At 41.3% G+C, this 17,389-nt stretch overlaps 2 protein-coding genes across 2 annotated transcripts in view; one reads left to right on the top strand and one right to left on the bottom strand.

The window, feature by feature from the left end:
* The window catches only part of Dhx36 (DEAH-box helicase 36), a 38,765-nt gene extending 35,782 nt beyond the window's left edge, over positions 1-2,983 (top strand). Inside the window, exon 25 of the mRNA XM_032898312.1 lies at positions 346-2,983. Coding sequence (XP_032754203.1) covers positions 346-531 — 186 coding nt within the window. The 3' untranslated portion in view covers positions 532-2,983. The remainder of the gene's footprint in view (positions 1-345) is intronic.
* Positions 2,984-8,564: 5,581 nt separating this feature from the next.
* Arhgef26 (Rho guanine nucleotide exchange factor 26) overlaps positions 8,565-17,389 on the bottom strand; it is a 109,432-nt gene continuing 100,607 nt past the window's right edge. The window contains exons 12-14 of the mRNA XM_032898313.1: positions 12,397-12,464; positions 11,124-11,228; positions 8,565-10,499 (exon numbers count right to left, since the gene is read on the bottom strand). Of these exons, the coding sequence (XP_032754204.1) occupies positions 10,357-10,499; positions 11,124-11,228; positions 12,397-12,464 (316 nt within the window). The 3' untranslated portion in view covers positions 8,565-10,356. The remainder of the gene's footprint in view (positions 10,500-11,123; positions 11,229-12,396; positions 12,465-17,389) is intronic.

The following is a 17,389-nucleotide window of genomic DNA, read 5'->3' on the forward strand; positions in this document are numbered from 1 at the left end:
CTTAGAGCATACGTGGTGGAAGTGTATAACTGACTTGTGAAATCATGTGTTTGTCTGACCTCCACAAAGTCCATGGTGCACATCATGGCCTCCAAGACAAATGATTTTTAAAAAGACTGCCTCTTGCTGTATTGCAAGAGAGCCAATAGTGTTGACCGATCTTAGTTTTCCAAATTATTTTTGATGCAGTAATACTCTTCTGATGACTGTAAGGATTAGAGTTTGAATCTTTACCCTCCTTTGTAATAGCTTCTGAAAATCCTTGTCACCACTAAAGTCACATTTGTCTTTGTTGTTATCTAAAAATCCTTCTTCCCTGACGAGCAGGACTGCTTCCTTCCTTAGGGACTAAGAAAGGAATTGGATATCCTTCTACAAGAGAAGATTGAATGCCCTCATCCTGTAGATTGGAACGACACCAAATCCAGAGACTGTGCAGTACTGTCAGCTATTCTAGACTTGATCAAAACACAAGAAAAGGCTATTCCAAGGAACTTGCCACCACGATCACAGGATGGATATTGCAGCTGACAGTTTTCTGGGGTGGCCTAAACCTATCCTGATGTCCATAATTTCTGGTCTTTTTTTTTGGTTTTATTTTGTTTTTAGTTTTTGGCAAAATGCCAAGCCCTGGGTCATGCCTCCCTTCTGTGTGTAAGTTAGAACCTTTCATTGAGTAGTAAAGAGTTAATGTGCATGACTAAACAGTGCCATCTAGCTACTATAAAGACATTGGAACAAGCAGTATGCTTCTGAACTTATCCTCTGTTGTAGATATGTCCACACTTTGGGAGAATTCCCAAAGTTGTAACATTGAGAAATTCCTTTATGCCATTATGCAAAATTAATTTTCTGTCCATAATGACTGTCTAGACAGTAAAAATAGAAAGTTGGGCCAAAAAGCAATGTGAAGTAAGAATTTAAATACAACCCCATTTTTAAAAAATGAATTTCTATTATAAGTAAATATGTTGTAATAAAGCCCAGTATTTAATAAAATGTACAATGTATAAGTCTCAGCTAACTTCTTGGTTTGGTTTCTAGAGTTCTGCCTATCACTTGGCTCCCTTGATTGGTTTTATTTGTTTGTTTGCTTGTTTTTTAATTTTTTTAAAAGGTTCTTATATTACCTACCTTCCTGCTCTGTGTAGCATAATGTAGCAACTGAGCACGCGTCTGGATGTGGTGCTGGAGGTCCTGTCTCAGCTCAGCCCCTTTCCTATTTGAGAGACAGGTAAAGACTGTGAGGGTTAAATATGGGAATACGTGTAAAGGACTCGGACTAGCGTCTGATGCTTATGGTGCTCACACAGTGCTTGTTACTATTTGTCCATGAAATAGTCTTTAACCTTTAGTATTCAATTTTACCCTTTTGTTTTTTGTACTAGGGACCTTGGAGATGGTTGAGCCAAGGGCCTCACATGTACTAGATATGTGCTGTATTTCTGAGCTACACCCCTGTGACAAAACAAGGCTGTTTTCAGGCTTATTAGAGTTATTGTTTTTCTCCTACTTTTGACTCCTTCCTTGTTTTCCAATTGTAGTCCCTACCTCTAGCATAAAGATGTTGCTTTTGTCCTATCCAAGACCCATTGGTTGTTCTGAGGTAATCAACTGTGGTCTTATTTCCCTAGTAAGTTGTGAGATGACCAGGACATATGCATAATACTGCCATGGATTTGCTGCCGGTGCTGGTTCAGGTACTGCTGCCATGTCATGTATATGTCATCTGACATTGTATACAGGGATTTGAATGTACTGTGTCCTTAGTTTATTCTTTTGGATTGTATCACCAAAATTATGTTTCTCCCTAAACTCTCAGATTTAGTCATAGTGGTGTTGTTATAGCATATCAGTTTTGCCCCACAAAGTGTGTTTACAAGCAAGTATTTAGTCTCCACATGCTGCTGCTCTTTGTTGTCTCTGACATAGCTAAGCAGGATAGAGGGTGGATTACGGGTGCTCTGAAGGTTCAGCTTCTTGTTTCACAGATTAGGACTACTAACTCAAAAATTTACGCCAAGCCCTAACATGACTTGTCCTGTAGTGCTCTTAAAAAATAGGTCAAGAAGAAAAAGCTGTCTTACATCACTTTGCACAGCACAAAGAACAAACTAGAAAAAACACTGTAACAGAAACTTATGAGTAAAACTGAAATATACTGCTACATAATGTTTTAAGAGCATTAAGTACATGCATATGGTACCTTCCTCATTAATTGATCTGGAAAAAAAAAAGCTGTAGTAATTTTAAGTCAATTAATTACCAAGTATATTTTGCTGCATTTGTAAAACAAAGTCTACTTTAAAATTATTTCAGTATCTGTCTACCCAGACCAATTAAATGATGGCATAATTTCTTCCATTCTCAACACTGAGCTTATATTCTTTGATAACTGTAATTATGTTTTATATTGATATTTGTAATAATCCTATATGTTAAACAGCATTTTTATTCTGATTTTTTTAAAAAACATCTTCACTGGAGAATATTTGAAAATGTATCCAGGAAAGTAAATCATGTTATCATTGTTAGTTTTTTGATATTCTTCCATACCTTTTTAAAGCTTTAAGGTATTTAAGAGTATAATTTCAATGTATTTTGTCTACTGTATGAAGTCGTGTAGCTAACAACACCACAGTCTCGATGTAGAACATTCCCATCAACCTAAGATTTTCTCTGTTGCTTTTACAGGTAAAATGCCCTTCCTTGCTTCTACCCTCTGGTGCCCAGGGAGCAGTTGTTCGTCAGTAGTTTTGCCTTTTCTAGGTTTTCTGGTAATGGATTCACACAGTCTATATGTCCAGCCTCTTTCACTTAATATAAGCATCGAGATAACTCATGCTTACTGTACATATTAGTAATTTTATTGTTTAGTATTTTCTTTTATGGTTATGTTATTGTATTCATTTACCACGTGGTGGACATTTCATGTATTTTCAGCATTTTTGCTGTTAATGAATAAAGCTGCTCTAAATGTGTATATAGTTGTCATGTTTTTACTTTCTGTGTAAATATTCAGGATTACGTTAATTTCATCAGATGGTCAACATTCATGTGTGTAACTGTAGGCAATGTAAATTAATGTGTATACATGCCTATGTAAATTAATGTATCACATGTATACAGGTATCCATGGAAACCAAAAGAAAGCATTGGATCCTCTGGAGCTGAAATTCCAGGTGGTTGTGAGTTGCCATGTAGATGCTGGAACTGAACTCAAGTCTTCTGTAAGGACTTTTAATCCTTACTCAGATAACTAAGTCATCTTTCCAGTCTCCTGGTAAAGTATGTCTTAGAAACTAGGGAACTTTCCTGAAGTGACTATATCAGTCAGTGTTTGGTATTTTTATTGGTTTTTAGTTTGATTTTTAACATATAATTAAATGTTCTATTTCACTTTTGTCTTAACTTTTGCTTCTATGATCAGCAATGAGTACCTTTCCAGGTGGTTAGTTGCTGCTTTGCTTAGTTGTCTTAGAGTATTTTCTTTACCTCATGTCAAATGATGGGTTGAAAACTATTCCTGTCTAGGGAGATTGCTCGTTTTAGACCGGTATACTGTTAGTGCCTGGTTCGTGCGGAAAAGCAAGTGCCAGAGGAAAATGACACCAGCCATGAAGTAAAGGATAAGGTGTGAGAACAAATCTGGGTGTTGAGAATATCTTGAGAGCAACTGCTTTTGGAAGCGACACAGAACCAGTAGATAGTGGATAGGGTCCAGCCAGCCCTTCCTTCTAGTTCTTAAATTTGACACATGACAGAAATTTTCAAGTCAGAGCTTTAAGACAGAATGAGTGGCTTTCTTTCTGAAAATGGGCATCATGGGTAGGTGAGAGTCCTAGAGCTCTGGGACTTTTTCCAGCATTCTTCCTGTAATTTCTAACTCAGTATTTTAGGGGAGCTGGGACATCAGAAGATTTGTAGTAATTTAAAAAGATTGCACTGTTTATGATAAGAACTATTGAAAATTTTATAAAAAGGTCTGTCAGTGCATAAAATGGATTACGTAATTATCAAAATATATACAAATCTATTATAAAAGTTGAAATTTATGAAAACTTAGGCTAAGATGCTAGAGTAGAGAGAAATTTGTAGCATTAAATCTAAAACCAGTAGGATCATGCTAGGATAGTAAGCTATACTGTAGTAATCTTGCAGTCATTTCTGGTTGCACTTGTGATGAGCTTGCTTCCAGAGCACCTAGACCATTAGCGGTTAAGGACTGAAGACATTTGAACTCTTCTTTAACTGAAGAGGTTGCATGGTGGTGGTTTTCTGAGGGTTTCTATAACTGTGATGAAACACTGACAAAAGCAAGTTGGGAAGGAAAGAGTTTCTTTGTCTTAGACTTTCTGTTGTAGTCCTCCTTTAAAGGAATTCAGGACAGGAACTCAAACAAGGAAGGAACCTGGAGGCAGGAGCTTTAATGCAGGGACCATGGAGCTTGCTGGCTAGCCTATCATGGCTTGCTTGTGCTGCTTCCTTCTAGAAAGCAGGACCAACAGCCCAGCCACCCAGAATGAGCTAGACTCTCCTCTATCAATCACTAGTTAAAATGCCTTACAGCTGAATCTTCTGGAAGCATTTTTCTCAATTTGTTTCCGTCTTCCAGATAACTCTTTACTTGTGTCAAGTTGACATAAAACTATACAGCACGGTAGTGTTAAAAGGGTCAACTATATTTTCCATATTTGTTTATTCTTTGCCATAGCTTCCAATCTCTTTGCATACACTTTTCTCTTGTTTTATTTTCAGAAGCCAACTGTTTTCCTTGGATTTTAAGATAAAAATGGATGGATGCATACATAGCTTATTCATTCATTTACTGAAGGCCATCCTGGTTGCATCCGAGTTTAGATGACTGTGAAAACAGCTGCTGTAAACATTTATGCACATTTTTATGTGTATGGACATGTTTTTGACTCACTTGGATAAACCCAAGGCCTGTGATTGTGGTAGGGATTATGTGGCAGTAACTGCCAGACTGCCTTCCCAAGGCTTTATTGCATTTCACCTAGCAGTAAAAGTTCCTGTTTCAGTTTCCTCATGAGTGTCTTGGGTTATTAGTGTCTTCTCTTACAGTATTTTGTTTAGTTCTTTTGTTAATGGGGTCTCACTATGTAGACCTGCTGGCTTGGGACTCAGAGGTCTGCCTCCTGCCTCCAGTATTGAGATTGGGATTATAGATTTATACAGCTATGTAACCATGCAGGCCCCTTTTAGCTGTTTGAGTTGCCCGAGGATATTTGGTCTGTAGCTCAACATCTAAGAGACATGTGTGCTCCAATGAGGTATCCAGATCTTTGCTCTTGTTTAAAATTGAAAGCATTCCTGCACTTGGAGTTAAAATTTAAGAGTTCCTGGTATATTTTGAGTGAATAATTCACTATATTTTATTTAGTAGAACAATTTTTAAACTTTAAATATACTTTGATCATATTCTTTCCCTCCCTCAAAACCTTCCAGATCCTCTCCCCGTTCCTACCCACCTAACTTTAAATTCTTTCTCCAAAAAGGAAACAAAAACCCAGTACAACAACAAGGAATCCCCAAACCTAAGAAACCCACCAAAATAACTAAATAAACACACACATACAAACTGTGGAGTGTGTTATATTATGTCAAGTATTCCTGAACATTAGACCTGTCCTGGAGTGGTTGATATATCTGGTATCATTCCATTGAAGAAAACTGATTTTTCCCCTTTCCCAGCAGGTATAAGAGACAGTTCAGTTTTAAAACTTTACCCTAGTGACTAGGTTTTCAGTCATTCATTCATTTAAAAAATATAACAAAGATAAAAACTATCACATGGAGGTTAGACAAGCAAACCAACAGAAGAAAAAGTGTAAGAATCTGAGACCCACTCATTCACACTCTCAGGAATTCCATCAAAACACTGAACACTTGATGCAAAGGACCTACCTAGTAAAGACCTGGAACTTGCTTCAGTCTTGCTTCAGTTTATGTGAGCTTTATGTTCATTCTGAGGGCCTTGTTTCTGTTATGCCTCAGTTGCAGGTACCCTGACCACCAAGGAGCCAATTCCGGTGTAAAGCACCAGCTAGGGCTCAGAGCTCACAAGCTCTAGAGCAAGGTCTCCCTGTTGCAGTGGGTCAGAGTGAACCCCGAATCTAGGGGTTCAAACTTTTTGTGCTTACAACGAACTTGGAGAATTTTGATACAGGTTAGTAAGTTCCTATTTTAAAAACTGCCGTTTCTGGTGTAATCTGCAGAAACCAAACATGAGGGCAGACCTACCTGACAAACAGATGTTCGGGTTTCCTGTTCTCTGCTGGATGTCTTAGCTTATCTCTGTGTACTTGGGTCCTGCTGTTGTAGCCTTGACTGGCTGGTGCTAAGGGGGAGTGCCTTAGGATGTTTGCTCAGGTGAAGTTTGTGATTATCTTCCTGGAATTGGAGTTTAGCCCTTGGCCTCTCATAAAATGGGGTTTCTTCCAAAACAAGAGTTGGTTGGGCTTCCTTGGTGGTTCTCCCACACTTTCTGCCTTTTCCGTGGGGTTCGATTAGCTCTGAAGGGAAGGATTTAATGGAGACTTCCCATTTAGGAGTGAGCATTCCAAAGTCTCTCAGTTTGCAGAATGTCTGGCTATGGGTTGCTCTCCTCGTTCCCCTGTGCTACAGGAGGAAGCCTCTCTGATGGATGGCCAAGGCACTGATCCATGACTATAGTAGAATAAATGCCTTGATAAAGGAGGCTTTTTTTCCTTTATCAGTGATGATACACTTGCAAAACTTTCTCACTGAGGCTTTTTAGGGAAATTCTGATGAAGCTAAGTTTCCCAAGTTTCTTCTGTTGAATATACCTTTGACGTTGTCTTCTATCACCAAAACCAAGGTCACCTAAAGTTTCTTTGATTTCTGAAGAAGTAAAAAGCTTTGCATTTTACATTTGGGTCTAAGTTAATGCAGATGTCCACTCATAAGCATGAATTTAACCTCCATTAGCATTCAGGTATTATTATCTTTAGTCAGACCTTTTATCTTAAGGGTCGTTTATCTAATGCTGATATACATGTAGATGCTGTGCATTTATCCCTTTCTATGTCTACAGGAAGTGGACTCAGTTGGAGGTTACCCCTTTGCCCAGGATCACTCTCCCTTCCTAGTACAGCTTACTTCTAGACTGGTTAGATCACCTTGTTCATCTCCTCTGGTAATACTCTCTGCCTCTCCTCTAGGACTCCATTTAAATCCTTATAATCTCCAGTTACTTCCTCTGGGATTTTTTTTTTTTTTTTTAAGTATCGTCTAGTCTTTCTTCCGATTCCCTTGGGATATTGTTTAACTGTTTAAGCTCATATTTAACTGTGTAATTTCTAGGTGTTTTAGATTTGTTTAAATTTCTGTACTTACCAGATCTCTATAAATAACATTCGCAAATATTCCTGATTATTTTAGGATCCAGTGTCTCTTGGCTAGTTATTTGTATCAATCTTTGCTGGACCTATGGCCACTTGCTTATAGAAATAACTGAGTTCAGGGGATGTTTTGCTTGTACCAGTGAGGTTTTGGTTTCCCTTTGATAATATTGAGAGTCCATTGAGCAAAACGCTTGTCTGTCAGGCCTATATTCCCATTCCAGAGTAAGGTTCTGAGGGACCCAGATCACTATAGCACATACTATACTCGGACCTGCATTCTTAAATTGCAAATCAAAGGGGCTCAGCTTTTCTGTGGCTTCCCAGTGCTTTGGACAAAGGGAGCACAGGATGATGCATTCTGCTTCTTACTAGAAGTGGTATACCCATCGCTCTTGATCCCGGGCAAGCTTGAGTAGAAATATAACAAGGATGCGTTAGACTCCTGAGTTATGTATGGTACAGAGGGTATGAGGGGCACTTGCTGTCACATGGTGTTCTTCAGCTGTAATAAAGTTGGAAGTACCCAGCGTCTTAAGGTTCTGTGGTGGCTGATGGAAGCTGAGTTCTAAGACAGCTCTGCTAACTTCTACCTCCCTGTTGTTTTGTTTTATGTTGCACAGCCAAGGAAATGTACAGATCTAACCAAGAACTAAACTTATTTCTGAAACATTCATTAGCCTACTTAAAAAATAAGTTAATCATCAAAGTAATTATTCCATGAGCCTAATTTAATCATGAATCCTTTAAAGGATTGAAAACAGGGAGTTAAGTTTTAAGTACCAGTAATAAGCATTCTATTGCTGCCTTGATGACTGAAGGATAATATAACACTTGCAGCCATGTACCTGGGACTTCTGACTTTTCAAATGTAAGATATTCTACACAGACACGGAGTGAGTATTGCTTCAAGTCACTCATTTTGTGGCAGCCTTATATACAGTAATGGGAAACTGATATAGATGGGTTTGGGTTTTTTCTTCTATGATTTACTAGAAAAGCACAAAAACAGTAGGACCCAACTCCCAAAAGCATCCATTTCCCAGGGTAGCTGATGCCAACACATGCCCAAGAGATTACACTGCTAGAGAGTACACCGCTAGAGGCTACACCGCTAGAGGCTACACCGCTAGAGACTACACCACTAGAGGCTACACCGCTAGAGAGTACACTGCTAGCTGTAGGTAACTTCAGTATTGCTTTTATTTAACCACAGATCCCCAGGCCATAAACTTCACACCACGAGTAAATCAACCACACCGGCACAGAAAGACACGTATATATAAAGTCTTTATAAATTCACAGGCTTTGTTGAAAGTATACAAGCAGTTTCAATTTATTGGAACAAAAGTAACATTTCTGTTTTTGCAGGAGTGAAATCATTGTACATTTCAAAGAAGACATTAAAATGTTCAAAACAATCACAGTTGAAATGAAACGCTGTGACTGTTAAATACCTGCTCTACAGGAACACCTTAATAACAGTGTTCAGCTGCTTGACTGAAAGGATGCATATATTTCCACACTGTTTAACACTTATAAATTAATTCACAGGATTCATAATATTACTTTATAGCTCCAAATGGGTATTAGCAAAAAATAATACAAAATGACTCCTCTTTCAAGCAATACCATCCTCAAGTAAAACATATTAAACTACAACTTGTTAGTACACAAGATTTCCCGTTTTATTATCCTGGAACATCTCGTGCTGTGGGCTACTGCTGTTGCTTCATTCATGTACTTAACTCTTACCTCCAAGGACTGGAATGACTTTTGCAAGGAATATTTACACAGGCAAAAGGAAGGCAACCCAAAGGTAAGAAGTGCCTGGGAGCCCCACTCCTCTTTACTGCTGAGGTGGATGGGTTGCAGGATATGAGCCACGCACACCTAGACACTGGGCTTTTGGAAACTTACAGTGTAGGTGCTGTTTAGACAGGAGCAGGGACATGGGACAAAGATTTGAGCCTGCTAATGTCCGTATAGATTTTACCTGGTGAACAGAATAGAGGGATTATAGTTACCAATGGAAACATTTCCCATGTCTTCAAAACCTTCATTACCTTTTAATAAACTGCATTATACCACATTTTCTCTCTTTGTCCTAGTGGAAAAACAAACTCCAAACCCATCTACCAGGTATTGAATGCAATGAATTTCTGCTAGTTTCAAAGTATTTCAAGCAAGTACCTTGTTGGCATCTTGATACTGCCTAGGCTTAATTTTCTCTTTCTGAAGACTGTTAATATATGTTCCAGCCATTTTCAATTGAAAACAAGTAGAACTGTCAGGAACCATGTGTCACTGGAGGCAGAGCAATCGTAGTCAGCTCTTTAGCAGTGGACCCGTAATATTCTGTCTTCAGGATGTTCTCACATCCATGAGCTGTAAATCCCATGTCACTTTAGTAGTTTAGGGTTGCGATGCTATAGTTACCTAAGACCAACATTGAATGAGATGGATTTAAAAATCCTCACTGGGTGGCTCCTCACCTTCCTTCTAATAAGGAAAATGGTGGCAGAGTTCAAGTGTCAATTTCCCTTTCGCAGAAAGAGGTTTACAAAACATGACAGCTCACCTACCTATTATTAGTTCCTTTTGGAATTAACAACATTAGGCTAAGACACAAATTATTTACAAAATGGACACTCAAAGACAAACTTGCTGATGCTGTGGGACCATACCAAAGAGAAACTCATGGGGAAGAACAACTTTCTGAGTGAAGTGGGGGCAGAAAGGCCAAGGTACAGCATCTTAGAAAACACACCAACACTTGTCATCGCTGACTTAGTAGCCTGTTGAGTGGATTTTCATTATGCAAAAGCTGAGCTTTGAGGGCTAACTGCATCTGGGAGCTGTTCTTCCAAAGTGCAGGGTGGCTTGGCAAGCTTATAGGCAAGTGTTTCCACTTTTTAATTAAGCAGATTGTAATATAAAAGTAGCCCTGTTCTATTGGCTGTCTGAGAGGTTACACGTTGGTTTCCAGTCCTAGCAAGCGTCCCATCCTTTCCACATTCTTATCAATAGTAGCTTGACATGTTATCTCCTTTGCACATTCCATTGGAAACCAGCCCCGCTCTCCATCTCGGAGTCGTTCCCCTTCATACCAGCCTGCAAGGCAAAACAGGATGCATTAGACGGGATGCCTGGAGGCAGCTTACTCTGAAAAGAGCTTTCTTCTGCAGGTTGGATAGCGTGGAGAACAGTCAAGAAGAGACTTGAGTGCAGTAGATGCCTGTTAAGGTTAAACTACTCAAAAGTGAAGTCGGGCAAGGTTGCAATGAGCGATGATGCACCAGAAGCTGAACATGAGCAAAGCTCTGAGGGAGGAGGCTAAGAAAGCCAGCTGGCTGAGCTCAGAGTGGGAATCCTTTGGACAGGCACTGCAGGAACATCTTCCTTTTTTAAAGGGGGCATGGCACAAAAGCTTCTGGAGGAAAGAATTAGGTGACTGCAGGGCTGGGAAAGAAAGGAACCATGATAGTGACTGCATGTGTGTAAACAGGAAAGGGGCGGGGGCAGGGTAAGGGTTTTCAAATGCATCACCTCTCAATCAGTAGGGCTCTGAGAAGCTTCTGAGTTGGGACATGAATTGTCAGGAACCAGGTGAAAAACGAGAGGGGAAGTTGAGGCTACCTGGCTGGAGGAGCTGAAGCATCAGTGTCAGGATATGGAATATAGGTGTTGTAATGAAAGCACTAGTCCACCAGTACCTATGAGGACATTCCTACTCACCATCGCCAACACGCTGATAAATGAGGACCACATCTGCCACCTGCAGGGACAGTTCATCTGGCTGTTTGGCAGTAAAAGACCTAGTGATTTCCACCTGGGTCAGTGCTGTGGAGGAAGAGAGACATGCTGAGCTTCCAGGGGCTGAGAAACAACGTGTACAAAGCAGCAGTATGCATTCACTCACTGGGCTCTGACTGCAGGGTTGGCCCTGGTGGTCTGAGTCGGACTCCCAAGGCAAGTTAGAGAAGCCTCATGGTTTTAAGTGTTGGGTTTGGGAGGACTCTTAGAATGCATGGAGATGCTCAACAATAGCCTTGACCAGGAGTCACGCATTGTATTACACGGGGAAATGGAGTTGAAGATTGTATAACTCATTCCATCTGCAATGCTGGGGCTCAATCCACAATGACCCTATCCTATCAGCAACCTTGCATAATGGCTGTGGCAAAGCTTAGAGAAAGTGAGGGCCCAAACCAAACAATGGCCAGACCCATCAGTGCCCCAAATGCTGATTTGCAATAATACAACCTCAACAGAACCGAGTGACATGGCTTCAGTATTTGTTTTTAATATAAAATTGATATCAAGACAACCACTTGCTTTGACTCTAAAGGCTGTAATCATTAGGGAGTTCCAGAAAACCTCCTTTGCAAGCCTCTTCCTTCAGTCCTCCAACAAGTCATCCAGAAATATAGCATGACAGTTAAAGAATGGGCATGGTACGACACCAGAAGAATAAAGTACATTTTCTTGACATTACCACTTACACAAAACGGATTATGAAAAATTAATTTTCTTTAGACCAAAAACTTGTAACCAGATATGGCGGCCTATATCCTGTAACCCCACCCTTTGGGAAGCGGAGTTCGAAGCCAGTCTGGACTAGTGTGAAACTCAGGCCAAGCAGCTACATAGAAAGTCTTTTTCTCAAAGCAATAAAAATCAAGCACATGCCGATACTTTTCTGTTTATATTCAAACCCATTAGTAACCGCTAGCTATAAGCACTTTATGGTCCAAGCAGGACTTTCACCCTGCATAATTAACAGTCCTCCTGATAACCTACAGTGGACCCAGTGCCTCTGACTCACAGATGGAGAAACAAACCCGAAAAGCTAAGCAGTGATTTCTCTTGTTTAGCAACTAACACAGGAGGACTAACAGCTGTCCTGGAAGGAACCTTTGAAAGTAGGGAGAGATGAAGATACTGTAACCAGTCAGGAGCCATGATGGCCAGCAGAGGGCAGAGCGCCCTCATGTTCCAGGAAACTTACTGGTTCTGTCTGGTGGCTGCTTCCCACTGCTGTGTCCCAGGGCTGTGATCCAGCGGGCTCGCTCACTCCTAAACACAGACAGCAGGTGCAAATTAGGTTAGTCCCCTAGACACTGAAAGTAGTTTATTCTAGACAGCCACTGCAAACCCATTCCTAACACAAGGAAACTAAAGGGCAGGGGACTGGTCTTGGAAACAGGCAGGAGTGATTTTTATAAAGGAAAAGCAGTCATCATTGTCAAACATATAAATGTGGCTAGTTATTGAGTAGAGGGGACTTCTCATTTCACTGCTGGACATTTAATGAAGAACTGAGTAGCAACTGAATCAGATACTTAGCACACTCCTCTGATGTTTAACAGTTCAGAGGACCGATTTCACTTGTAAGGCAAGCCCATGAAGCAGGAGCCTTTCCCTCCCACATACTCAACCATTTTGGTAAAGAAGGCAAGAAATCCCTTTTCTACGTGTTGGCTTTATTCAAATAAAAATTCTGACATAGTTAGACTATCTTCAAATGCTTTAAAATATTTTCATGAGCAAGAAAAGATAGCCAAATTATTTTAATATGCTAACTTACAACTGTGTGAAACAAAAACTTAACTGTTACTTCCACAAGTCCTGGGTAGGCACAGCACTGTTCTACCACATAATCATCCTTGTGTATTTTTGAAAGCAATTAATTAAATTAAACTACACGGATATACTATTTTAGTTCTCTATAAAAATCTTCCAAAATGCCGTCTGTGGGATGAGTAGTATTTTGGAGGTAAGCAATTTAAGCCAATTTACTATGCAATACACCTTCTGGGCAGGCATCATTATCCCCAGATACTTGAAGAACATTCTCCTTACTCTCCCAATACCTTGCAATGTATTTTCGCTTCCGGGCGTGTACTCCTCCTCCATACGGAACAGAGTAGCCCATGTAAGGACCTACAACAGGGCACACCAGCCCATGCTCTTCCTCTGTAATCTTCCTGCTTCCCTTTCTTTCCTGCAGGCTTTGTCTATTCCCTACTGCCTGTGAGAAACCTAGCCCTCTGGGGCTGCTGAGATGGCAGAGACGCTCTTGATATTGTGGAGGACTCAAGTTCAGTTCCTAGCACCCGCATAGTGACTTACAGTTGCCTATTACTCCAGTTCCCGGGGATCCGATGCCTCTGGCCTTTTCTAGCATCACCCACACTCACATCACACACACACACACACACACACACACATAATTGAAAATAAATCTAAAAAATTGCATCACAACATAAAAAAAAAAACAAAATAAACCCAAGTGCTTTAAGAATGCTCAAGTCTGCAAGTGCTTGCTTATGCAAACCATGTCTATATGCCACCAGACCAAGGACCCATGTCTTCTGTCCAATGCAAGTGCCTGATTTGCACCCTATATTTTAAGCCAATCTGTTTTATATATTAGAGAATGAAGTGCTACAGAACATTTTTGCCTGCTGCTTCTTTGGCTTATAAACTGTCAGTATTGGCAACACAAACCTCACCTCTTCCAAGTAACTCCCCCCATATGGACACCCATTGCCTTCCCTATTCTTAACTGACAGTCTGTCCCCAGGGCACCCTCTGCTCAGCCTCACTATGTTGCTGGTCCAGAGTGGCCTCCTGAGCCAGGCAGTGGGGCTGCCTGGCTAATTAGATTATCTCTAGGACACTGCTTAGTGTAACTGGGGCTCAGTTACCATCATATGAGAGAATCCTATTACCAATCAAACGCTGAGCCTTGATCGTTTATACGTTGTTTGCTGCTATTATCGGATCATAAACTGACAGGCAGGAGACTGCCACAAGGGAAAGGCCACTCTGCAATATAATGAGATTGACTCAAAAGGCCAAAAATAACTAAACTGATACATGTTTAAAAGTAAAATGAATAGGTACCACAATTCAAATGAAACGTGTGTACTCAAATAATTAAAAATTAGAAGAATGCAAAGAGGGTGCTGAGTCTGTTCAGAGGCTAAGCTCTTGCTAGGCATGAGCTTGGATCTCAAGAACCTATGTAGAAGCTAGACGCTATGGCGTTTGAGTGCCAGCAATTCCACCTCTCCTACAGGGCCATGGGAGACATGGAGAATCTCAGGAATCTTTGGGGCCACCGAGCCTACTACAGAGTGGCAATGAAGCTCAGTCACCTGGAAGAGTCCTCTGACCCACACACTCTGACATGTGCATGCCTACGTCCACATACAGACACTGACAGAAAGGAAGCATCAGGTCATTAACACATACAACTACTAGAAGCTGACGTTACCATCCTGCTTCTAAAACTTGAATATAGAGCAAAGTGCTCTGTCTTGGTTTTGTAAGGAATAAGTAACATTTAGCTTCCTTTTAATCAGTCCCCAAGTAAACACTTTAAATTCTGCTGTTTGATGGGGAAAGATCCTTATTATGCCACAGGCTGAACTGGAATTTCCAAAGTACAATGCCAACTGAAAACTAATATCTAGCAGAAGGTGAGTGGTTCGCCAAGGGCAGTCTCCACAGCTCAGTATCTGTGTCTCTCTGTGCCATACCAAAGCAGGGCAGGTCTTTACCCCATGCTTATCCTGCCCAAGCTGCTGCCTTCCCGTTGCACTTCGGAACGGAATCTTTTACACAGGACTTTGCAGACCGGGCCAATCTCAAGATCCTGCAGCTGCCCCCTGCCACTGAAGTTGAACAGTCCAGATGAAATCATTCACTCCTATGCCATGCTGTCTGGGTACTAATGGCATCCTGTAGACAGTGTGGCCCCTTGCTGGGACTCTAGAGGACAGAACAAGACACTTGTTGTTGCCCTTGCTGAATGGAGCTGTTTCTTGAAAACATTTCAATTGAGTCAGTACCACCCCCTCTTAGAAGCTGTCAAACCACACCAGTTCCCCTGGGGCTTCTACCCGCCTTGCCAAGGAGCTGGCCCCACCAGGACACTGGAAGGAGTGTGTCTCAAAGCAGGAGCTGAGGACTTGCTAAAGACAGGAAAGCCATTATCAGAGTCCATGGCTCGCTCCCCTCCACTCTCTCTTGTTACCATATGAAACAAGAGGAAGAAACAAGAGGAATTTGCAACCTAACCACACAAGCAGTTCAGACTTTTCCCTCTGCCCTGATACCTGTGGGGTATCAAATTCCAAGACAACTAACTAATCCTTCCTTCCTTCAACCAACCTTCACTGAGTGCACCAGCTCTGCCCTAGGCTGTGGTTCTTTGTTGTTCATAGCCCTTAATATGATGGGGGCAAACAAGCAGAATTAAACATGTTCAAGCCCCAAGCAGTATGCAGTGTCCTGGGAAAGATGCTCCTTAAACTACACTGAACCACAGAGGAGAGGAGACCAAGTGGAAAAGAGCCTAACAGCCTTCCCATAGCCACCCAGCATCGTATGCATGGCACTAGAAGATGCTGTGGCAGTCTCCTCATGGGGAGTGAGCAGCTGAGCCCCTTGGTCCTATCCTTTGACTGAGTAGTAGGCATACCGGTTTTAAACTTGATGGCAAAAAGGTTGCAGTCACAGAAATTGAATTTCTCACTGCATCTGCTAAAGGCTAGATAAGTATTAAAAAGGAAAGCTTTAAAAGGAGAGCACACACTACAGCCTCAGCACTGCTGGTGATCCCAGCACTTAGGAGACTGAGGATCACCTCAGCTAGCATGAGCGACACAGCAAACCACATCTCAAAAAATAAACCGTATTAAGGGCACTTTATTTTCCCAACATTTTTAGAATAGAAGTGGTTATTAAGAAAACAAGAGAGATTAATTCAGGCTTGTAAATCTGTCATCTCCCACCCCTAGAAAGTCAGGACTGGTCCGGCTAATATGTAACACCGTTAAAAATAACTGGTGAAGTTAATATGCTTCCTGGGAAATATTAGTACTCACTGCCGTATCACCTGTTCAGAGTATCAAATGAACACTTCTTTATTTTGGTCCCTTACCCAAGGAGGGCATGTGGCACTGATGTGTGCTGTTTAAAATGTTCTGCCTATGGGGCCAAAGAGGGGGAGGGCTCAGTGGTTAAGAGCACTGGCTGCTCTTCCAGGATGTTCAATTCCCAGCACCCATACACCAGCTCACAGCTGTAACTCCAGTACCAAGGGATCTGGCACCTCACGCAGACATACGTGTAGGCAAAACACCGATGCACATAAAATGAGAATGAATAAATCTTCAAAACAATGTACTGCCCATTTCTACTTAAAATATCGTTTGTTTATGAAAGGTGCCATTACGAAAGGTGGCTAGAATTTGACTCAGAAGAAAGGGAATAGCACCCCTCAAACGTGAAAGATCATGTTCAGACCTAGAAACTAGACTCAAAAAGGAAAGGAAAGAAACACCGCCACCTGAACTACCTGCCCCCATACAGACGGTTTACTTTATGTTGTGATGCTCCTAATGGAAGGCAGACTACCATGGACTCTGAGGTCCCATTTACAATTCCATCCCATGCTTGTACTTCCTGTTGTAATTAAATCATTAACTGAAGCAGGAAGAGGGCAAAGCTCCCTGCCAACAATGCCTCTTTGTCAGAGCCCAGCAACCAGTCTGGGTGGCTGACAGCACAGCCACATTCATTAGGCTCTCACTTCTGCAAAAGAAATGCAAGAACAGACCTCTGACTCTCGTTTATGATGGCTCTATCCTACAGCACATGTATGGGTGAAGAGAGCTTGTCCCCTCACTGATCACATAGTAGATATCTCATCCCAGCATACTGTGGGCTCAAAAGGGCATCCAAATTCTACTGCAAATGCAGGAAGCCAAGGATGTCACTTGCTATAGCCTGCTGCCTGTGGGAACTGCAGCTGTCTGTGCCTCATTTTAATGAAGGCGGACAAAGGGGACTCTCCATCTCTCACATTCTTCTTGAAAAGCCTAGAGGGAAAACAGACAACAGTAAAACAGTCTTCCCCTGTCTTCTTAAGGAGAGTAAGACTTGGTCTTTTTCAGACTATTGTCTGGTTAGCAGTACAGTGACTTAAG

Source organism: Rattus rattus, chromosome 3, assembly GCF_011064425.1.
Source record: "Rattus rattus isolate New Zealand chromosome 3, Rrattus_CSIRO_v1, whole genome shotgun sequence".
NCBI lineage: Eukaryota > Metazoa > Chordata > Mammalia > Rodentia > Muridae > Rattus > Rattus rattus.